Source organism: Diadema setosum, chromosome 6 (assembly GCF_964275005.1).
Source record: "Diadema setosum chromosome 6, eeDiaSeto1, whole genome shotgun sequence".
NCBI lineage: Eukaryota > Metazoa > Echinodermata > Echinoidea > Diadematoida > Diadematidae > Diadema > Diadema setosum.
In genome coordinates, this window is record NC_092690.1 from 9569391 (window position 1) to 9588526 (window position 19136).

Below are 19136 nucleotides of genomic sequence, written 5' to 3' on the forward strand. Positions count from 1 at the left end.
ACCCCCCCCCCCCCCCCCAGAGAGAGAGAGAAAAGAAAAAAAAAGAGATCAATTTCTCCTTCTGTATGTTACCTTGCGTGAGTTTTGTAGGGCTGGTAATTCTGTCTCCGTCGACACTGCACGGTCCTATGGGATACAGCACCACAGTATCGTTCATATTCTCCACACAGCAATGTTCGGGTAGGACATCTTTTCCTGTGATCAATATATCCTGCTTCACACTAGCCTCAGTCGTGCCCACTCTGGTTTTACCTGGCAGAAATGAATGGACAGACAAAGAGGACATTGCAGTGGTAAGTATCTTGCCTGCAACAGGTGCAATGTTACTGCAATGCCACCGTAAGCTTTAACATCACTATTAACCTCAATTTAACCATCATCTTCAACATTACAGTAACTTTGATATAATGAAGATGAAGATGATGATGATGATGGTAATTGATAATGATGAACGGCATTTATATAGCTCCATATATCTGTAGAACACTCAAAACCCAAATGTCAAATTCAACATTATCATCACCTTTACCATCACCATCAATTTGAACATGAACACCATCAACTTCAATATTATTATCACCTTCAACATCGACATCATCTTTGACATTATCAACAACTTCAAAATTACCATCAGCTTTAGCACTACCACTAGCTTCAACATTACCATCAACTTGAAGATCAACCTAAACATTACCATCAATATCAAAGCGACATCGATATCTTTTTCGACAGTAGGATCAAGGTCATGAATTGGACCGAGATTCACGATCAGTAAACCTCAACTTCAACGTCAACATCAACGACAACATGCAATGCCAACATTTGCATCTCCAACCTCAACTGTTTAAACTTTTACTAATTACAATCACAACATAAGCACAGTTATGTAATAGGGCCTACTGTAAAGCTAGATATTTTCGCAGCATGAAATTTCCACGGATTGGAGCCGACTGCTTTTTTGTTTACGGGCAATTTTTGCAAATTGCCTCTGGCATTCGATGCATATAATAGTGTAGCCAAGAACTTTTGCGTGCATTTTAATTTTGCAAATCTTGGCTCTTGCAAAATTTGCGGAATTAAAATGCACACAAACATTCCTCATTTTACAATATTTTTCTCAATGAGACGGATGTCTATGCTATATGTTTCTCATTGAGGCAGACCTATGTTAAATTGTTTATTTTTTTTTGTCTTTTTTTTCACTGATAATCAAACCAATGTCTTCTCAAGATATCATGTTTACTGAAGTCATTTCAGCTCTTAATGCTTCAGGTGGGTTTATATTCTAAAAACAACACTGTAAGCTCTCACAAGGAGATGGATTTGGTTTTTTAAGTCTTCAACAATCCAATCAGATCCACCCTTCTACCGTTCCCCCTTGTTCACTCTCAAACTCTAGGGGGGAAAATGCCGAAATGTGACGCTGCAGCGCAAGGCCACATTGTTCCCCGGCTGGGAATGCGAAGCGACACTATTTTGAGGAATCTGACGGCGCTGCACATGACGGTACGCCAGGAAATCGAGGGTTCAAATGCGGTTTGCCAGGGGTGCCGGCATCAGGAGTCAGAAGGTGGTACCCCAGTCAAGACATGGGCAAGACGAGGGGATTGTTTGGCGGACAATCATGTGAAAACTCTTAAAAAATGGCTACATGGTAATTTGTTTGTTTGCTTTTTTGTTGTTGTTGAAAAGCTGGAGCACTCTTAGACAAGAACTTCCTAATGTGGGTAAATTCATTATCCATCAGAAGCCATTGATCCTGGATTTGTAATTATGTGACATCAACTGGGAGACTGTCACAGTTTTCTTTTTTTCAGGGGAATTAAATGCTTTTTTTTTTTGGTAAAAATTTCCCTTGAATGCTGCAGCCATCTTTAATGTCACTTATGATGCGATATAGCATCTGAAGTTGGAATGACTGCAAATTGGATCCATTCAAGTGATTGTTTAACCCGTTGAGGACGGGCTGATTTGGCTACAACATGCATTTCCCATAGACATTTGCCAGAGTATACTCAGGACTCGTTCTCAACAGTTTAAAAAATCAGCGTTGCACTCTATAATGTATCACTTGTCAGTACATGACTCTCTGTTATGCTGTATAATGTCAGCACATATTTTTCCTCTAAAAAACATTTTTTTTTTGTTCTATGATAGTAAAATAAAGAACTGAATATGCAAAGCATATATCATTTTAGTAGCATACATAACCACATCACAATGCCAGATTAAAGTTTTCATACCATGCTTGCACAATCATTTTTTTTTTTTTAAATTTGCAATGTGAACAAGGTATCTATTTGCTGCAATTCAACAAACAAATGAACAAACAAGCAAACAAACAAATACAGAAATGGAAACAGGAATGACTCAACATCACATCCCCAAATAAAAAAGAAATAAACAAAAATGTCAAGAAGTGTAACCGTGGGAAACTTTTCAGGTGGACACACACACACACACAAAAAAATAGAAGAGAAAGAAGAGCTAAAACAATGCTAAATGTCAAAATACTTGTAAAGGGAAATCAAAGAGAGTCAACACTGATGAAGGAATGAAAATAAACAAATGAAGGAAGGAAACAAAGAATATCTAAGTGAGAGAAATGATTTTATCAGGGGGTGGTGATTACAAGACAGAATGCCAAGATGGAGTGACTCTTATGTATTTCTTTCTACAAGCTTGATGACTTTACTGAACAATTATTGTAGCAGACTTCCTCTTGGTAACACTTCATTCCAGGAAGTTTGCGCATGTCCTGGATTTGAGTAAAAATCAGAGATGTGAATTGGGACGATTCAGAGTGGAATCTCTGAAATGATAAACATTTATGAGTCATGTCCTGTTTCAAAACCAAAAATGCTGAATAGGAAGGAAAGGAATTCAATCAGGAGATACAAACTGTACATTTGCAGCTTTGTTCCTGCAGCAATGATAAGTTGTAAGTTGGAGATATCCTTAATCGAGGTTATTGATACAGAACATCTAGCCATTATCATTTGCTTAAAATTGAGGCCAATTGTGAGAGTATTCTATCAACATTGGAAGTCATGGACAAATAAAGCACTCAATTTGTAAATTTCCCCTTCAAGTGTCAAACAGTGAATGAATGCCCTGCATACTTCTTGTGTCAGTATCAACACCGCTAAAATTTTATATTTAATGTTGCGACTGATGATGACGCATGCTAATCTACATCCTTTGTGACTCATTACGGGACACTACCATCGCTAGAGTTGACATTCAATAACCCTTCATGTGCCCAGGCATTAAGCTTCAACTTGCCAAGATTTTTCATCAGTTTTCAGTGATCCATCCAAACTTGACCTAGCTGTAAAGTTAGCAAGCCACTTAGCAGTGCCTCTCAGTCGATTTTAGCTTCACAATGTGTATCATGAAAGCTGATGATTATCTTTGTGTTCACACATAAGAAATAATGGTTTTTGCACAGCATCGCAGAAATTGATTTAAAAAAACCCCAAACAAACACATTTTGAGTAAGAGCGAACAGGACAATTGAATGATGGTAGATACGTACATGTTTACAGGTCCAGGCCTATAGAAACCCTGAGTGCAGAGTTCAAATCTTTCCCAGTGTATACATCTGTAGACCAGTTCTTTAGCCTACTCTCCCCTTTTCTGCCCAAGGTATAAATCTGGGTGCCTGGCTGGTAAAACTTGGGCAAAATAATGTCAGGGCGCACAGGGAGAACAGTGGTTACAATCAAGGGGCTACCCTGGATAAAAAGTCATACAGTGTATGTAATAAAGTTCTATAAACGTGAGATGTATGATCACAGCTACGTACTGTGAGTATGCACCTTTTGATATCACTATGATCTGAAAGTGAAAGTTAATTGTAATACCCTGGGTGGGTGGGGGGGGGGGAAGGGGGGGGGGGGGAAGGAAGGGAAATGGAACAAGGACCTAGAAATCCACATCTAGAATTTGTCGCTATGTGTATCATTCACAATGACCTGAATTTTGTCTTGGGGAAATTTGTTCCCCTCCTTACATCAAATTTGTTGGTCAAGTTGCTCTGACAACTCGGAGAAATAAGCAAAAAAAAAAAAGGTGAAGGGGGAGGGTGAGAGATATAAAGAGAGAGAGAGAGAGAGAGAGGGAGAAAGAGAGGGAGAGACAGAGAGAGATGGAGATTCTGCAAGTCATACTCTAGAGCGATGATAAATGCATATTCCAACCTTCTGTAGTCCCTTTATCTCCTGCTTACAGCATACCTGCCAACATTTCAAGATGAAATATTTTACTCGTGGATTGCAAAAATCTTATTTTATATGCAAACTGAAGTTAAAAATCTTACTTTCGGTCAAATCTTCAGAATATACACATGAAAGGTATATCTAAATATTTTTTAAAAATCTGATTTCTCTGACAGAAAATCTGATTTTGCTATTTTTAATGTAAAAAATCTTACTGAATCTGATAAAATCTTACTAGTTGGCAAGTATGTTACAGGAGTAACAGATTTCATTATTTTTAATTTTCAAATTTCATTATTTTTTTTTTGTCCCATGCAAAGCACGTGTGTGAGGTCCAAATTATGCATGCTTTGCAGATGATCTGTTTGATACAAACATCAGCAAAAATTTCATCAGAAATACTAAAGTATGCTCTGTGATAGAAAAGGAACACGGATAGAAGATATATACACTGTACCCCATATGAATAACGGTAAAATCTGCGACTATTGACTCAAAAGCATACCATTCAGGATAGGAAATAGTAGTTAATCATTTTGGCCCTTAAAGGTAGGTGATACCTTTTACAGACCTCCCAAAATGCAGCAAAACATTAAATATGAACCTCAGGGGACTTGTTTAGGCCACTGCTGAGAAACTTGGAAGTCAACAGTTATCTACAATTTGAATAATGCACAAAACTCAACTACTCAGTAGTTCTGTGTGTCAGCCACACTTAAGCCTGTTTGTTGCAGTCCTCTGTATTTTTTTTATCTATAAACACAAATCTAAAAGTATAAGAGCTGATGTAATAACATATAGAGTGTGTGGCAAGAATGTATATAGAAATGTTTATAAGTTTTGATGAACTTTCTTCACAAAATATACATGATGGACACACATGCAGTGCATGGGTCTGCAAAGGTAGCCTAGTAATGTACTGGAATTTACGGTGAGCCCCGAAAAAAATTCAATTCAAAATCTAACGGTCAATAAAAATGTACTAAATGTTACCTTCCACTTTCAATACTTTATGGGAGTTTCTAAAATGATACTCTCTTCAACATACCACTGTATTTATACAACTCTTCATTTCAGGCATGCAAATGGGATTCCCATACATCTTCAAGTGAATGACTGACATAGGAATTTATCAGAAGCTTTAAGAAATATATTTTAGTATGAATTTGTCTCTATCTACAAAAACGTAAATATTCAATATTGAATGAGGTGCCTTTAAGAACCACCAACAACAACAAAAAGGAAAACACAACATTGATAGATTGTTTGAAAAGGTAATATCTTGTAGTCTTTATAGCATTACCAATGCTGATTATTAGCACATTATTTCTGAAGATATTCATCACCAGCCTTATTCAAAACTTCTCTACTGAACATCATTTGCATCAAAGAATTATCTGTGGGCCCAATATTCACAACAGCTCTCCTAATTTCCTAAATCTGCTGAAATCATAAATTTGCCAAAATTTTGCATAATCTACCAAATTTGTACACTCCTGCTTTATTAAAAATGGTCATCAGATGACTCACAGTCCTTTAAAAATCATATTTTCATTTTCATATCTCTTTTTTTTTTTGCAAAGTCATTCATCCCTTTCTCACCATCTTCCCCCAGTTTTTAAATGAGCTCAAAAGTTTTAATGAACAGATGGAGGCAGACTGAAGAAGAAGAAGAAGAAGAAAAAGAAAAAAAGGAAGAGGAACCACCCATAGCTAATTGAAATCGTAACAGTACAGCCGTGTCGGAGAGGACATACACACCACTTATCTGGCGACACATTTTCCGAGAGAGAGAGAGAGAGAGAGAGAGAGAGAGAGATATACCCTCATACTGGTCTACCCTCTACTTACTGCAGAGTCACTCACCGGGAGTTATTCACCTGCATAAGAAAGTTCCTGACAGCTACATGTATTTTAGAGTCTCACGTAACTTCATTTTTGCATACCTTGAAACGCACAAAATAGTTTGAACCCCCCCTAAAAAAAAAAGTCATTTCAATAGAAAAGACAAGAAATTTAGTCCCAAAACCAATGGAAATTGGCATTCTTATTGCAATTTCTACAAATCACTTTCAACAAAGGAGCCAAGATCATCTCATGACACTTTTTTAACCTAACAATATTTATGACAAATACAGTAATGTACTGTTCACATGTCGTATTTTGCATTACTTTTATTTTTTGTGAATTTCACCTTTTGAAAACATATTTAAGAAATCAACAACTCAATGCAGTATTGCCTAACATAACACAAATGCCATGTATGTATCTTCTGAAAAGTGGGAGTGTGTGTGTAATGAAAGTAATTTGTTAATTATGTTTATGATAATATTGTAAAGTGCATAGGGAACATTCATTTGTTTTACGCGCTACAAAAATTTCATTACTATTATTATTTTTAAAACGTTAACTTTTCCCTTGAAGAAGAATGACACTTCTTTCTCATTCTGTCAACGTAGTTCCTAAGCGCAAATTCAACCACTTGTGAAAACAAGTCGCAGTTACATTATACTCATGAAGATACGGTGGATACAGAATATGTCGGTATGAGATCTTGTCTCTTGCGCTTTGTAAATTTGTTCTGATTTATCAAAAGCAAGTCTCTAAAATTTTGCCAGGGCTGGCTGATTATCATAATAAGGAAGCATAGACATCTCCTCAAAAGGGTGGCAAGACACAAAAGTGCTTCTGCGACAATAGGCCTGTTCACAAACAACGAAAATCGAAATTTCAATCGCGATCCAAATTTCAATTTTTTTTTTGACCTTTCATACACAGGGAAAAATCGCACTTCGCAGCAAGGAAAGAACGATCAGGGGCCAAACTGCGCATGCGCGAATCTTGCATGACCGAAGACTGACCCTGCAATCCCAATAGAGTTTTGCACGTGCTACGAACGATGGGATTAAAAATACCGATTTCCGAATCTCGATCACGCTCACACACACGACGCTTGGCAAAATAATCGCGATTATTCTGAAAAATCGCACTAATAGTGCGAGTTGGATCGCGATAAGGATCGCGGTAATTAGTGAGATTTTTCTGTCCACACTGGAAAAAATGTCGAAATTTTGATCGCGAAAAGAAAATAGATTTTTAAATCGCACTTTTTCCCTTGTGTGTGAACGGGTAATAGCTCCGGTCATACTTTCTCCAAGGACATAGGGTTATGGTCAGGGTTGTGGTAGGATTTTAGGTTAAGTTTGATGTGAGGATTAGGATTAGGGTATTGAAGGGCTATGTTTGTAGGTAGAATCTATGTTTGGCTTAGGCCTTAGTGTGCAGATATTTCATGGGAGCTATTGTCGTAGGAGCAGATGTCATGGACATAAAGTTGCCATATTTTCGGCGAGAACATACTCCATACCGCCTCGTCTGGAAGAAAAAAGACAAACTACACAGAGACACTTGCAATAGCTGATTAACCCCTAGAGGATGAGTCCACAGTATATTATTCAGGCAAGTGTCTATAATGGGAAATGCAAGTTGTAGCAAAATCAGCCCATCCTCAGTGGGTTAAAACTTTGTTCAAACTTTCAAGGATGTTGACCGCTTAAATAATATGTCTGTCTGTTGTAGCCAGCTTGGTCACGTGCCTACCCTTAGCAAGTCGAAAATGATCAATGCAGCTGAGCAGGTATGCTCAGCTCTACGTATGCAGCAACTAACAATAAAACTGCCGAATTCGAGCATACATCAACATGCGCAAGTTCTCGAATATACGCTAATACCGAAAAAACAGCCTTACCTTTCTTTCACCTTTCGGCTTCAGATGTATCACTAAAAGCTTCTTATATGCTAAAGTCTTCCACAACTTTTCTCTGCACTTTTCACCTGCTTAATGTTGCCCACGAACTGATGAACTTCACTCTAATGAGTGTATCTATCTAAAAATTGTTTGTCAGAAGTCTTGTTCCCTAAAAATAGCCGGTGGTGACATAGGGGGGATCTGGAAGTGACGGCGTAAATGCGTAACGGGCCTCTCTCGCACATATCTGCGCTGGAAAGTCGCGGTGCCAAACAACAAGGGGAAGAATCAGCGATGCGTGATGAGATAAATAGGGAGGAATTCAGCTATCAACAGGAGTGTTAACGCACATGCTGTCCCCGAGTCTGACTTCACCATGTGTCATCGCTTCAGAAAGAGAATAGTTGACGCAAACGACTATGTCATAAAAAAGTTAGGGGAGATGGCCCCTTGAAGTTCCTCTCTCAGTCTTCCCTCCAGACTACAAATTAGTGCTGGGCTCTTCACCACAACAAGCTCATCCGGCTGCACCAGTGCATTGTTTGATGTCCATTCACTCTTGCAAATTTACATAAAATCACCTTTCTTCAAACAGACCACAGATCCTCAAGATATGTTCAGGACAGAGGGAAAAAAGGTTTGGTTTGGAAACATAGACTACCAAATCCTTATACAGGTCCTTTGTTGTTTGCTTTTGTTTGTTTTTAGCTCTTTTGGAGATGCACTTTCTTGACCCCAAGCTCTATAAATTAGTCACTGTGCATTACAACAAAGACCCTGAACTTCTTCATGTGGAATTACACCTTTTGGTGGAAAAAGTACGAAATTAATATTTTGATTGCATCATGAAATTCTCATTAATTCGTGGGATTTGCACTATCAAATGGCAGACCAAAAACCAAAACAACAACAACAAAATCACTGGGTAGATTTCAGACACATTGCACATTTGGTGGTGTACAATGTATGTGGATCACAATCTGAATATTACTGGTTATTGCTATTTTTACATCCACTGACATATAAAAAAACCCCTGTTTTTGCAAAATTGTGATTCAAATAATTGAGACTATTGTGGCTATGTGACTGGACCTTTTAATGGACTGGGGAATGCCCCCTAGAATGTTCATGTGTTAACAGAGGTCTTACATTTATATCACATTACATACTTACATACAATATATAATATACAACATTAGCATTTGCATTCATTTTATATCACTATGGAAGCATTTAAAATGCCTGTAAGCAAACTAAGAATCCCATCCAGAGGATGAAGCAATGGGGATAGTGATGTATGTCTAAGGGCACAACCACTGCTGCTGGAGGAGTTGAACCCCAGACCTTGCGATTAAGAGCCTGTGGTCTTATCCACGATAGCTACATTGACTATACAGTACCATACGAAGAGAGTCTATGATGGTATTCTGCTATAGAGTGAAATTTGTGAAAATCACTTAATCTTTCAATACTAATGGCATACAGTAAGTTTTATAATACAATAAAAAATCTGAGTATTCTACTATAGGATGAGCATGACTTGATGCACTTTCACAAACTTGTACAAGGAGCAAAATATCACAACCTACATAAAAACATAAACAAAAGAAAAAAGAAAGGTCTGTGAAATAAAACATGTGAGTTCTATTGTGAGGAAGCAAGCAGAGACTTGTACAATGACTGCGGTAAGATTACCCGTCACAAAGATTTGACGTCACTGTAGGTGGCGCCAACCTGCCAGGTATCGGGATTCATCTTTGCTCACAAAATTATACTCCTTGTTTCACGAAACAGCTGACAATGAAATGTGTCGATCTATCATAAATAACCCGACTAAAAAAGTGCACCTGCTTGTGGCAAGATGTGAGGATAAGAAATATATTGAGAACCTATGATTGAGATCGAGCCTATGGAAGTATTGGTTTCCCCCTGCACAACTGGCTTGATGAACAGGGAGAGCATACTTTTGTCATCTCAAGAGTTTGCGCAAAGTTTCCTAAAGGTGCTGTGACATTTGCTCACTTTTATCAGCTGCTCACCAGAATCCTAGTTTTTGTCTCTGTCAAAAGTTTGTTGTCATTCAGTCTGCAAGACTACATAGAGAAGGAGAGAGAGAGAGAGAGAGAGGGAGAGAGATAGAGGGAAAGAGAAAGAATACCTATTCTACCGAGACGTCAATTGTGATATCTTGCAACTTGACTGATTTATCACTCAGGTGAACCAATCCTGCTATCCATTTTTATCTTACAGGTAAAATTCATACTTAGATGGTCCTGGGCTCTATATTCATAAATATTCATAAAGAATTTTTCACTCTTCCTTCTCAAAAATTAATAAATTGTCCTGCATAAGTCATTTGTTGCTATGTTAGACAAATCCAAGGCAACTCTCATTTGGGCTTATTTCATGGTTTCTATATGTAACTTTTCTTGAGGAAGTACATGTATACTGGACATTCACAATAGATTGCACAACTTTTGCTTATAAATCGGATTGACTTAAGAAGTGAGGAGTTTGTTTGCAAAAACCGATAAGTCCATTTTTGAAGATTTTGAAGTACAGTCTCTGTCATAAAGTACAAAATAATACCTTTTAAATGATATATTGATCATTACATATAAAAGTACATTTTTGAAGTTATGGTCAAAAGAAGCAAAAATTTTCTTATTATTCTCTTTATTTTTCTTGACCTTTAATTGCAAATATCTCCGTTTGGCAAATATGGACTTATCGGTTTTTAGTAGAGCAGATAAGCCCTCAAAATCACGTGAATTGTGCAAAATTTGACTAAAGCATGAAACTTTCACCAGTGTTAGTACATACCGTAAGATTTATTTTAAGATCGGGAGGTAAGTCTGATTTGACATCTGATGACCTCCAGAGGTCAATGTACTTTAGATATCAGAAAATCGATGTTTTAAGACATTTGCAAATGATATATGTGGTTATGTTGCACTAAACATGCATTTATACCACAGGGAAATCATTTCCAGATTCAACAGAGCACTGACAGGTTTTTACCTTTGACCTCTGATGACCTCCAGAGGTCAATGAACTTTAAATATCAAAATATCGATGTTTTTAGACATTTGTGAATGATATATGTGGTTATGATTCACTAAACATGCATCTATACTTCAGGGAAACCATTTTCTGATTCCACAGAGCATTGACAGGTTTTAACCTTTGACCTCTGATGACCTTTGGAGGTCAATGACCTCAAAATATTATATTGATCTGTGATGTCATTGGTTAATGGTAACCATTGTTAAGATGTACAAAACAAGCATATCTGTCTTACAATGAAATTGTCTTCATATTCTAAAGAGCAGACAGGTTTCTACCTTTGACCTCTGATGACCTTGAGAGGTCAATGACCTCAGAATATCAGGATATTGAAGTATGACATCATTGGTGAAAGGTCAAACATGGTAAGGATGTACAAAACAAGCATATCTGTGTACAATGACATCGTCTTCATATTCCAAGGCACACAGACGAGTTTCTGCCTTTGACCTCTGATGATCTCGAGAGGTCAATGACCACAAAGTATCAGAATAGTTTGGCATCATCAATGGTAAACATGATGATGTTTTAGAGAGCACTCGTAGGCCCTGTTTATTAACGAGCCATTACCGTTCACCTATGAAAATCACACAAGGTCAAATACCTCGAATGAAATGTGAGGATGTTAATATTGATATTGCGATAGTTAATAGTTAATAATTGTTTATAATGTATTGTATTATAATGCTTACAAACCATGCATTTCTGTTACCAAAAAAGTGGCTACTCATTCCGCAGAACTTTTCAGGTAATTATCTAAGTCGGGTATGTGCACAGAGCAAGGGGTGTCGATCTGTTTTCACGTGGGGGGGGGGGGAACTTGGAAAATATGTAAAAGCATAAGTTCATGGTGCAAAGGAATGAAGCGGAGGGGGAGGATGTGTGTGGGGGATTGGATTTTTGCAGGTTTAGACCTGAAATCAGTGATTCAGTGTAGCTCTTGTTTAATGTGTGCGTCATCACTTATACGGAAGTTGATGGGGTGTGGGCGCATCTCACCTACCCTCCTCCCAAAGACGAAGTTTTTTTTTTTTTTTTTAAGAATCTGATGCATACGTTTTGGGGAATATTTGGAAAATTATGGATCACCAAGGTGTACCAAGTCTATATGGATGGGAACCCAGGAAGCGCAGCGTTGGCGAGGGTAGGGTATTCCACTCCCATTCGACAGAGCTCTTGTATTTTGAGAAATGAGATTCAACGACCTGGCACACAGGCACTTTTGAAGGAATACCTCGAAATTTGTATCAAAAAGGTGTAGTAAGTCAGCCATCTATGGAGGAAGACCAATCGACAGAAGGATGTGGGTGGAGGTATCCCCCTCCCACATTATGGAGCTTTTGCATTCTTTTGTTTGCAATTCAATGATCTCGTGCCACTCTTGGTTGAACTACCATTTTGAAAAAAAAAAAGTCCATACCCAAATGTGTAGCCATAATCAATGCATGGAGGAGAGGTTGATACAGCGAGAGGAGGGTATGAAAGGGGCTGTCCCCCAATCCTTCCCATGCGAGGGAGCCTTTGCAGTAAGAATAGAAATGTAAAAAAAAAAAAATCACATTTATGATGGAATATTTGGGAAATTATCAGTAAAAGGAGTGTACCAAATCTAAGGGTAGAAACCGAGGAGGGATTGTTAATTGAAAGATACACTACCCCCTCCAACAAGAGGGATTTTCTTTAATATGTCGGAACTGAAATTAAAGATCTAGTACATACTTTGTGATGATATAGAACAAAAATGGGACAAAAGCACTGAGCGTATATGGAAGGGGACATAACGAAAGATAGTGTGGGGGAGGGGGTATGCAAAGGAGATTTTGCCTTTTAATCTGGTGCATACTATAGCTAAAATGTTCAGTGACAATTCATTTTCTGTCAAAAAAGTGAAGAAAAAAATCTCAATCTCAGGAAATACTTGGAGGCAAAGTTTTATGTCCCCACCATTCCCCCTCCCATATTTTCTCGGGAGGCGGGGCAAATGCCTCTTGCCCTCCAAAATGAACAATCGTGCATATATAGGAAAGCCTTTTCATCTTTGGAATTCAAATGAAAATATCTCTTAAAAACATTTTTCATAGAATAAGGGAAATTATCATTCCCCAAAGTATGTTATATCTGTGGAAGGAACCAAGCAGGGGGAAGGAGTCTATCGAAAGGAGATATCCCCTCTCACAGAAGGGAGATTTTGCATTTCAGAATTAAATTTTAACAATCCGATGCACACTAAAAGTGAAAAACTTGGGCAGTTTTCTGTCTAAAAAGCAAAAAACAAAAAACAACAACAAAACATAGTCCACATCTCAGAATTTAATGGGGTGGGGGTCAACTATCCCTGCCACACCCCACCCCTCCTCCAAACTAATGCCCCGGTATGTGCATGTGTTTTATTCCACTTGTTGAAAAGAAGAGAGAGTTTTAAGACACAATATTGTTCAGTGGTCGCTATCCCAGTCAAGTAAATTGTTTATCAATAAGGTGATTTCGTTCACCTGTATACCTTAAGATGATGTAGGCCTGGTATTTGCCTTGCACGTTATTACATCTATTTCTTTTTTAGTATTCTCGATTATATTTTGATGTGAAAGTTGTTTACTTTGCCACTATTTTATTTGTACATAGAAAAAATAATCCAAGACTGAAAATGAAACTGATACAATATTTGATGATTGACATGATGCACATATTGTGTATTTCTATAGCAATAAAAGTGAGCAATTCAAAAGGCGTGTACTCATTTCACATGAACATTAGCGATGATCCTCTGACCTCTGGAGGATATTGAAAGATATGCATCAAAATGTAAGAATATTGATGTCTGATGGTCTCATTGGTTTGTAATGGCCTGCTGCTTATGGAATAATAATTATATTTAAAAAAATGCATTGTGTGTGTGTGTGTGTGTGTGTGTCCAAAATTGTATGCAGAGTATTCCACACACAGTTCAATTTTGACTTCCATCTAGGACAATGAGCGGTTACTTTTTTCTCAACTACACTGTAATATCAAAATCTATTGAAAAAACACGGTGGCGGCTGGGTCTAACACATTATCATTCCTTTTCGTTGGAGATCCATGCGGGATGGTCAAAACAAACATAAAAAATAGATATCTCAGACCTAATTGCTATAACAAAGCATCATATCTTCATATACTCAACCCAACCCTCTATGCCCAGACAATGTAAACCACCCCATGGACTTACTTGGAGCTTTAGAATATCCTTTGTCAACAGAGAGAGACATACAAACCTTTGCAGTGCCGACTAAGATCTGCCATGGAACTGATTGGTATTGGCTCTGCATCATTGACAGCAGATCTCGTTTCCTATTCTCCTTCTTCTTCTTCTTCTTCTTCTTCTTCTTCTTCTTCTTCTTCTTCTTCATTATACTGTGTAATCTTGTAATATTCTGCCATGGAGCCTTTTCTTAATTGGTTAAAGAAGGTATCCAAAGAGCTATATGAAGCAAAAAACAACAAATGCAAAAACAAAAAGAGAGACATATGTATCTTTAATAACAGAGCTGAATATTGAGTATCTCCCTCCTGAAGTGTTTCAAAGAGATACAAGAGACAGTGGCCGAGAGTAGCCGCCACCTTTTTTGGGAGTAGGCCTACTTTGTGTTCTTGCAAATGATGCCTGACATTTTTGGTCATTTGCCCTTTTTGAAGAATGCAGCAATAGAGCCACAACTTCCTGCGGAGTGGATATTGTGGGGTTCTTGATGCAGAACATCATCGCTGAATTTGCCTGAGCTGTACTTTCTTACAGGGATTGCCATTGTAGTTTTGTTTTGTTTTGCTTTGTTTTGTTTTTCAAGTGTGGCTGTAACACTGCTTGTTTTGCATATGATGGTCATTGCAGCTAAAGAGTGCATATCTTCTCTGGATCATTCCAAACTTCATGATGTTTCACCTGGGTGAATGGATCCCAGATGATGCATGCATATTCCAGGACAGTCCTGAGCGGCATGGAGTAGCAAAACACCTGAACTTTATGATACTCGTATCTTCGTCTGGAGAGAGTCTTTGGTTGAAGTATAACCTTTTTAAGCTGCTGTGGCGATTTGATTCCAGCTGAGCCTCCTATAACTCCAAAATATTTTGCACAATCCGCTTTCTCCATGGTTTGCCATGAATGCTTATCTATTCCCTGGGTAGGTCTCGATGGCAATAGCTAGTTGCAATACACAGGATTGCTTCATGTGGAATGCATGTTGGGCCTCACAGTATGTCGAAGTTTTCAAGATGGTCCATGATGTCGCAGCTGTGGACTGTATACTCCAGGACCATGAGTCATTCATCGCAGTCATACTGTAACAACCCACCAGCTTTACACTGGCCAATACAGGCCCACCGGCTGGAAACTATGCAAATATTGCCCATGAGCTTGACACTTAGGCAAACCAGTCCCATAATGAGTCCGACAAATGGGGGAAAAGATCTATGAGACTTACACTGAATAGATTAAACATTCTGTATATCAGTCTCGTGGGCCTTGTTTTCCTCGAGTGTCGAGATAATGGCCATATTTGCTAGTCTACATAACTAACCCAAACATAACAGTTGTATTTGAGGTCACTGCCATCACTCAAGAAACTTAAGCTTTATTTCTGAAGTAATTGACCTCTCACATTTCAGAGACCTGTTTCTATAAACCAATGCTCTGTGGAATATGCATACATACTTTGATCAAAACATCAATGCGTGATTTGTACATGATTAAGCATTTACGATTACACCAATGAAGCCAAACATCAGTACAGGTAAGCCTACACATGTGACCTCAGTGACCTCTCATTGTCCTGAGAGGTCAAAGTTGGATATAATGCACAGGCTAATGACCAATGTTCCATGGAATGACAAGATTCTTCTATTATAGCATAAATGATTGTACATCGGGTATTACAAAATTGACCATTGACTATACATAGAATATCAATATTCTGATATTTTGAGGTCATTGACCTGTCACCTTCCTCAGAGGTCAAAGGTAGAGACACGTGAGTAATTTCTCTTGCTCTGTGGAATAGGAAAACAATTCAATTGTAATACAAATGAATATAACATCTAAATCATGTTTGTCATCAACCAATTGCACCAAATATCAATGTTCTGACATTTTGAGGTCATTGGCCTCATCATAGGTCATCTGAGGTCATCAGAGGTCAAAGGTAGAAATCTGACTCGAAAGGCTCAGTGGAACATTGAGGCAATTCCTCTAACAAAAATTAGTTTTTAGTACATAATTATCGTGTTTCAGTTATGAGTGACGCATTAAAATATCAATTTTCTGACATTTTGAGGTCATTGACCTCTGAAGGTCATCAGAGGTCAAAGATAGAAACCTGTCAGGGCTCTGTGGAATATAAAGACAATTTCACAGTGACAAAAATTAAATTTTAGTACATCATTACTGTGTTTTATCATTAACCAATGATGCAAAATATCAATTTTCTGACATTTTGAGGTCATTGACCTCTGGAGGTCATCAGAGGTCAAAGGTAGAAACCTGTCAGGGCTCTGTGGAACATAAAGACAATTTCACTGTGACAAATATTAAGTTTTAGTACATCATTACTGTGTTTATCATTAACCAATGACGCAAAATATCAATTTTCTTAGATTTTGAGGTCATTGACCTCTAGAGGTCATCAGAGGTCAATTCAGACTTACCTCCCGATCTTAAAATTAATCTTATAGCATGTACTAACAATGGTGAAAGTTTCATGCTTTAGTCAAATTTTGCACAATTCTTCGGCTTATCTGCTCTACTATTTTGCAAACAAACTCTTCAAGTGTATAGGACGCTGTATGTTTATTTCAAAGAGTATAAAGATGTCCCCAAACAACCTAACTGATGAGACACTTCAGGAAAATGAATTCAGAGACTCCAACCCCAAGCATCTCTTAAACAGGAGATTCTCTCGCCTGGACGCCCTAGCAAACTGGAGACTCTAATCTCACGAACATTAACCCGATGAGGACGAGTCCCGAGTACACTCGGGCAAGCGTCTATGGGAAATGCGTGTTGTAGCAAAATCAAACCGTCCTCTATGGGATGACATTACATTTATGTGCACAAAGCCCATATCACAAGTATGAAGTGTGACATCCCTTGCAGCTGGGATCCATATAAGTTTGGGCCCGATTATGGGTTCTGGAAGCTCTACAGGTTTTATGCTCTCTAATGCTATCTTGAGGCGCGGTCAGACTGACAAAAGAGTGCGCCGTCCGATGGCTAGTGATTGTGATGTAACAATGCACATCTGAACATGACAATGGCCTTGCGCTTCGGAGACAACGCCCGCAAACAGATCGAGAAGTTTCGCGGGAAGTTTGCGGTCACACTGGCAAAACTTCGAGATCTTAAAGATCGCGATCTTAAACTTCGCGATCTTTTGCCAGTCTGACCGCGCCTTTAGACTCATTTTTCAAACATCATATGACAAAAGGAAAGTTGGGTGGGAGAAAGCTAACTTTTAAGTGGGAGAAAATACATCTTGAAGTTGGAGACACATCTGGAGCGGAAGATATTCAAACTGAAGTGAGAGAGTTGGAGATTTTGCATAAATAGCCTCAAAGCATGAGATATTCTCCCTCAAGTGGGAGTGTTAGAATCTCTGTGATTCCCATTTGCAGTCAAGTTCATTCTCACTCTCTCTGAAAAATAATATCAACAACAAGAACAAGAACATGAACAAGAACAAGAACAAGAACAAGAACAAGAACAAGAACAAGAACAAGAACAAGAACAAGAACAAGAACAAGAACAAGAACAAGAACAAGAACAAGAACAAAAACAACAACAACATCAACAACAACAATAATAGCAACAAAGAAAGTACATGACATGATGCAGCTACTCCAACATAAGGCTTTGGAGTAACTTTGATGCCATTGCCAGGAGAAACAAGTATGCTATTTAGCTTGGTGACTCAATTTCACAGTAATTCTACAAATGATCTATAGACAATACGATATGTGTATTAAGAAGAAAAACTTGAGCACTGACATGACAGCTTACCTCTTTTTATCCCAGGTTGCTAGACCAATGATGCAACGGTCTTAATTGTGTGTAATCCAAATTATCTCAATATGATCTTGCGGGTGTACCACTCTCCGTAATACGCTGCATCTCCTCATGAAGAATTCTCATTAAAAAAAGACATCAGAGCAGAGCTGCAAAAATTGTGTGTTTCTCAGGACCCCAACTCTGTTCTTGTGTCGGCTGCACAATAATTTTCTTTAATGCAGACCCACTTGTTTACTCATGCCTTGTAAGCATTCTCGCCTCCCCCTGAAAATCATGACTCTGCAGCAGTAAATGAACACATCCCGCAAACTCATACCGCCGGTCTGCTGGTGCCCTGTTTTGTTGTTCTTGTACGAGCTTTGATACAAAATAAGGCTGATTGTCTCAAGATCGTTGCCCGCGAAAAAAACAGCACACAGATGGCTTCCCATGGCAGGAAGTGAGCCGGGAACTTTTAGGTCTTGCGCAGCTTTCTAGCATATTCTCATTTCTACCTTGCCCCCTCCCCTTCTGTTGCAGATTTGTTTTTTTGACATTAATTGAGTAGGACAGCCTGCAGTGTCACCTCTTGTGCAATATCTATCACTAATTACAAAGCGTAACGAACAGCTACCATGGTGGGCTGGCTATTACACTCGCGGCAATTAAGGCAGCCAGGATTGAAGATTTGGTGCAGTTATAATACTGTTCATCCTGTGGAAATAATAATCCTCTACCAACCTCAATTGTTAGACAAGTCTGGTACGTATGCATGTTGGAGTGTATGTATGTGTGTGTGTGTGTGTGTGTGTAAGCGTGTGTTGTGTTTGAACCTATGTGTGACAAACGTAAATGCTAGTCTTTACTTACAGACATGAATCATATATATTTATGCTATTCTAACAAAAGGAGTTCTGTGGGAGAGTTTAACATCCAAATGATATTTTGAACTTATTGAAAAGCCTAGCACTTTGCTGGCTAAATTTGAAAAATCAAGAGAACTTTGCTGACTAAGCTGAAAAATGAGGTTGAAATAGATGAACACAAATACAAAAAAATACAAAGGTTTTGAGTAGCCCTATTTGGT

The 19136-nt window shown here is 38.3% G+C and overlaps 1 protein-coding gene across 1 annotated transcript in view; it reads right to left on the reverse strand.

Annotated features, from left to right (window-relative positions):
* The window catches only part of LOC140229940 (pleckstrin homology-like domain family B member 1), a 204233-nt gene that overhangs the window by 42466 nt on the left and 142631 nt on the right, over window positions 1–19136 (reverse strand). Inside the window, exon 5 of the mRNA XM_072310141.1 lies at window positions 73–252. Coding sequence (XP_072166242.1) covers window positions 73–252 — 180 coding nt within the window. The remainder of the gene's footprint in view (window positions 1–72; window positions 253–19136) is intronic.